This window comes from Benincasa hispida, chromosome 3 (assembly GCF_009727055.1).
Source record: "Benincasa hispida cultivar B227 chromosome 3, ASM972705v1, whole genome shotgun sequence".
Classification (NCBI taxonomy): domain Eukaryota; kingdom Viridiplantae; phylum Streptophyta; class Magnoliopsida; order Cucurbitales; family Cucurbitaceae; genus Benincasa; species Benincasa hispida.
In genome coordinates this window covers 41,659,884-41,665,172 of record NC_052351.1, presented here as the reverse complement: position 1 = coordinate 41,665,172, position 5,289 = coordinate 41,659,884, and the positions used below count along the sequence as shown (strand labels likewise).

At 34.1% G+C, this 5,289-nt stretch overlaps 1 protein-coding gene across 2 annotated transcripts; it reads right to left on the bottom strand.

The window, feature by feature from the left end:
• Positions 1-444: 444 nt before the first annotated feature.
• On the bottom strand, positions 445-4,290 carry LOC120074714 (NEDD8-conjugating enzyme Ubc12). Of its 2 annotated transcripts, none has more exons than XM_039027935.1 (6): positions 4,030-4,290; positions 3,065-3,178; positions 1,517-1,625; positions 1,082-1,160; positions 872-988; positions 445-784 (listed from the first exon to the last, which is right to left on the bottom strand). In XM_039027935.1, exons 2-6 carry the CDS (start codon positions 3,171-3,173, stop codon positions 647-649), a joined length of 552 nt encoding a protein of 183 aa, XP_038883863.1. In that variant the 5' UTR covers positions 3,174-3,178; positions 4,030-4,290; the 3' UTR covers positions 445-646. The 2 variants fall into 2 exon arrangements, with proteins under 2 accessions (XP_038883863.1, XP_038883862.1); XM_039027934.1 differs by having other exon boundaries at positions 4,108-4,287.
• Between the last annotated feature and the right edge of the window lie 999 nt (positions 4,291-5,289).

Here is a 5,289-nt window from a genome sequence, read left to right as displayed (position 1 = left end):
TTGATTCAAAGTTTGTTTGAGGCATTGAGTTAAAATTTGAAATATGAAGTTAATAAATTGGAGTTAGAAGTCTATGACGAAGGAGAGGAAGATACAATTGAATTTGTTGATAAACGTGCAAACTTCAATAATGAACACTATTAAAGGTGGTGAAATTGAGTTGTTTAATACCAACTTATAAAGTTGGTGCGTCAAATACCCCTCAAATCTTCTATCATCTCTCTAACTTCAGAATTGGTGGATGGGAGTCCAAATTCCAAAGATGACAAGGACCACATGGAACTTCATTACCTAAGCATTCCAAACTTGGCAGGTTCCTAGTCGAGCAAAAAAGGCCAGAAGTAGACCGAGGCATAGAATAGGGGGGATGATAAATGAGACAAATTTGGAAGTTCTCTACACAAAACCAGTTTTGAAAGACTTTGCCAGCCCCGCTTTGCCATATCTTCCATCCAAAATATTGAGGAAAATATAACCATGTTAATTAACAATATAGAAATAATACACATTAACATCACTAAATCCATTGGGCTAACACAAGTGTAGGTGGATGGATATATCTCTAAATGAGCAGTTAATGTACCAAGAGACCAAAGCTAGCTACATACAGCGCAGGAAAAGATGCACGAGAAGGATTAAGAGTGAGTTACATACAACGTGGGAAAAAGGTCTGCCCCACGTAACCCCCAGCCATAGCCCTTCTCACATTAGATTCAAATAACTTCGGATTGTCTCTTAAAACTGCAGCAGCATCATGATTCAGTGGATCTTCATCGTTTGGTTCCTGGAAGGACATTACCAAAACAGGGTAAGAGGACAACTTATGATGTTAAAAGTTCGCTAAACATTTACTAATCAGGCTTGTTCATACCGTGAACAAATGGTATAGTCCATAAATAACAGTGTTAATATTGAGAACAGGCTTCCAATCTTCCCGTAAGATGTTGAGGCACACATTTCCTTCCAAGTCAATGTTTGGATGGTAGACCTGCATAAAGTATAAATGACCACTATATAAAGAAGATTTCCTTTCTATTCTGAAAGGGTCAAATGCTTTGGATAAGGAGCCATCTAGGTTTACCTTTGTCTTGCACTTGACTTTAGGTGCTTCATGTGGATAGATGGGGGAAACTGTAAAGGAGAAAAAAAATGTGCCACCTCTGTAATTTAGAGAAAAGCAAGCTGTTAGGAATATTGGTAGGAAAATATTCAGAATATTATTAAGAGATATTAGGAACGCGGGAAGCATAAAAAGATGGAGTAAGAGAATTTGGGATGTGAGCAGTTTTCTAGAATTAGTCTGTGGGAGAGTACAAGGCTCCTGAATGCTTCGGACCTTATAATTTTCTATCTATATATCAAGAGTATTTTGTGTTAGTTTCCATTTCAATTTCTGGTTCAGAGTTATGTCGATGAAATAAAAAAAGGGAAAAAGGACAGTATCCTCCACTAGCAAGCAACAGTGTGAACTAAAGGGATTGCTGAGTATGAATCTCAGAGAAAAGAGAATTCTTACAAATAATATCCCTCGTCGGGTCGTATTGACACCTCAAAGTTCATGAGGTCATCCTTGCCATTGGGAAAGGTTATGTTACATGATTTCGGTAGATTCAGCTCACTAATATCTGCAACAGATTAGGCACCAACATAACTAACTAACAAACAAGTATCTCTCTCCCAAATTAGCATACAGATAAAGAAAATAGTCAACTAACAACTCCAACAGGAGGGAGAAAAGGGGAGGAGGGTATATGCTGGAGTGTGACTGATCTCAAACAGTCAAATGCAATTGGATAAATAATCTCAACAAGGAACCTCAAGTAATTTGGAAGCCCCTCTAAACCAATAAATCATATGATATATAATATAATAAACAGAAAGAAGAAAAAGAAAACTACAAAATAAGTCACTCCAGGGCTTCTACAGACACTTCAACACTTGTTGGATAAGTATCAGAAACGATACTTGTTAAGGCCACAAATGTGTTAGATATGCATAGAAAACTTGTTGAGTAGACTGAAAAGACACATATATGACAATAATAATAAATTTAATTGTGAACTATATCGAACTAATATTTTAAGCATATACATGCATCAGCCTATTTACTTTAAATTTTCTTATGGTATAAAAACGGTATTTACTATAAAAAATGTGTCCTTGTCGTATCATGTCCTAATTTTTTTTAAAAAAATAACATGTCATCATGTCCGTGCCATGTCCGTGTCTCATATTCATATCCATATCCGTGCTTCTTAGATCACAAACTTCATTAACATCTTAGAAACAGATAACGTCTTAGGATGAAACGCCTTTTTTCACAACACAAGCAAAATTTCCAGTTCCCCTCAAGTCAACCAATTAAATAACACCCACTTAAACTGAATCGTGACTATTTGAAAGTTTCTTTAATGATTAAATTAAAGGAAGAAATCAAAATTCACTTCTAATGACCACCAACATTTTGGGTTCACTCCTCATTTCATCACACTTCAAGCAAAGTTATAAATCCTTTGCGTTCTCTTGCACCATGTATCTCAAAAGTTGAAAAATTACCTATGGAAATAAAAGTAACAATCGTCGGAGGTAAGCTCTAGGAGTATGATACGTGAAAATTCTAATGCACTCAAACATTCCAGTTAATTGCTAGGTAGAACAAGAAATTCAAAGAACTAAAGAAGGATGTAGAAACAGACCGGTTGTCCAGCTTTCTATAAACTCAAGATCCTCATGCATCTTAGAAAAACATTAAATAATTATATACTATCATAGGTGGATGGGACACATATGGGGAAATATGATATTTGAATATGACATCTTGTTTGTACATGAACTCATGAAGTCTCAAGCCACTAAATAAAAAATTATGTTATAGAAATATGCTAAAGTTCACAACGTATCGTATTCTATTTAAGTGGTAAGACAATGTCTAATCCACAGAAAAAAGCTTGATGGGTACGACCCATAAACTATTATTGATATAAGGAACCAAATTGATATAGTTTCAAACAAAATCATCATCTCTAACGGGAGCCAAATATAAAGAACCAAATCACAGCCAAACCTTTGTGAAGACGTAATTCCCCAGCACTTTGCTTCTTTGTAGGTATCCCATTACTAGCATTTTCAGCAAGTTCTCTCTGCTTCTCCTTGACTTTAAATAGCTTAATCATATCTCCTGCAGCAGAATATGAAATTATACCCCTTGCATACATTATATTCTTTCAAAAAATTCCCTCCAAGGATAAGAAACCAGCTTTCAATAACAAGAATGAAACAACACGAATATGCCACGAAAAAACAAGGCCAAACCGCCCAAGAATAGACTACCAATACCATAAGAGCACCTAGAAAAATGAGCCCCAGCTAAAGGTTATGAGAGAGAGAGAGAAAAATAAAAATAAGTCGCCCTCCAGAGTCCAGACCTCCTTCAAAAACCCTTCCGATCCTGTCGAATGAGAAATTTTATAACACAGTAAAGAGAACAGCCTGCAAAGGCAATCTGCATCTCCCTCGAGAGAGTGAGTGCGTGCAACAAAACCTCTTCAAGCACACAGCATCAGTCATGGACTCGTGACTTAACTAAGATCCAACAGAAACCCAATTCCCAATTGACTACAAAAGCGAAACTAAATCTCCATAGCAAACAAAAAAGTCAAAGGATGAGGTTCTGATCCTCCAGAACCTATCTTCAAAGAACACACCACTTAGAATCGAGGCTACCAACGAAACCCCCCAAACGTAATCCACAAACAAACCATTCGCAGGAAAACTGATCATATTATGCACAATCCCAACACTAGAAATTGTCCCAGACAAACAAGAACATTCAAATCTCGAATTAGAAAACGAAAAACAACAAAAGTTCAAAACCAGAGCCAACACAATTACAATGCGATTCCAGGAGTAATCAAAACAAATTACGTTTCTAATTAAAGTAGAGCAATCAACAGCCTAGATTCCAAAGACCCAATAGAAAACAAGGAAATGAATGAAGAAAGAAGACGAGCAACAGCGCGAAAAAGAAACCTGAGGAAGCAAGAAATTGCAAGAAATTGCAAGAAACCCAAAATCGAGAGGGAAAAAGGGGTTGTGAAGAAAGCAAACCTGTGAGAGTGGTGGTATGAAAGCAATATAGAGGAGAGGGAAGAGTTAGGTCTGAGCTGCAGAGGCGTGAAAGAAGAAGGAGATGGAGAGAGGAGGGTGGGCGGTTTGGCGAGCGTGGCTGAGCCCTACGGTCAACAAATAAAAGTTGCCTTCGATTGGACTGTCGTAGAATCCGCGAATTTTTATTTTGCTTTTTTCTTACGCTGCTTTTCCAGTTTTTCAATATTATATGATTATATCCATCATTTAAAATAACCTAGACCCCAATTTTTAGTGTCTATATTATCGAATGTTAAAATACTATTTACTTCCCTGTTTGTTTAATTTTAATCGATTTTAAGTTTAGTTCTACATTTTTATTGGGAATAGTTAAATAATAATAAAATTAATTTTTAGATAAGGAAATATAATATATAAACAATTCATATATATTCAAAATTTATAGTAAAAATATTAATAATAAAAAAACCTATAAACAATCCATAGGGATTAAGATTTAAGATTTCTTATAAATATATAGACTACAATTTTAAGTATAGAGATTAAAATTGAAAATTTTTAAAATATACGAACTAAAATGATATTTTAATCTTATCATAATTATGTAGTTAAATTACAAATTAATTTCACTTTATTTATTTATTAGTATACTAGAAGAACTTTATTTATCATTTTTCATTTTTGAAAATTAGCCATTAGAATGGAGATTGAATTTGATATCTTTGTTCACTTTCATTGAGCTATAGACAGATTGGCTCCATTAATAATAGACTTTATCGAGTGCATCTATAAAGTTTTAGTTTTACATTAATTGAACTTTCAAAATTATTTTTCATGAACTCTTAAGATTTATGAATGAATACCAAACATTTTAAAAGTTTAATTATCAAAATGTAGAAAAATTAAACACTCATATACCAAAATTAATTCTTTAAATCTTGAATCAAATCTAAAAGCTCGTGGACGAATAGCCTATTAGTATTATTAGTTTGAACATAGCCGAAGCCAAAAGGGTTTAACTCAAACAATAATAATATGGTTCAATCATGAACCTTCCTAAATAGTTGTAGGTTCTAGAAACATATTTACATTTACTTCCATAGATAATCTTATTTTAAAAATATATGAACCTATGAGTGTACTCAATTATAAGCTACTCTTTATTATTTTAAGATAATTAAT

What these genes read in the sequence shown, in the direction of transcription:
- LOC120074714 (XM_039027935.1), bottom strand. Translation starts at nt 3,173, where the DNA reads ATGATTAAGCTATTTAAAGTCAAGGAGAAGCAGAGAGAACTTGCTGAA. An exon ending in AAGTCAAGTGCAAGACAAAG is followed by an intron (nt 989 to 1,081) that starts GTAAACCTAGAT and finishes TACTTTATGCAG; the next exon opens with GTCTACCATCCAAACATTGA. An exon ending in GACTATACCATTTGTTCACG is followed by an intron (nt 785 to 871) that starts GTATGAACAAGC and finishes ATGTCCTTCCAG; the next exon opens with GAACCAAACGATGAAGATCC.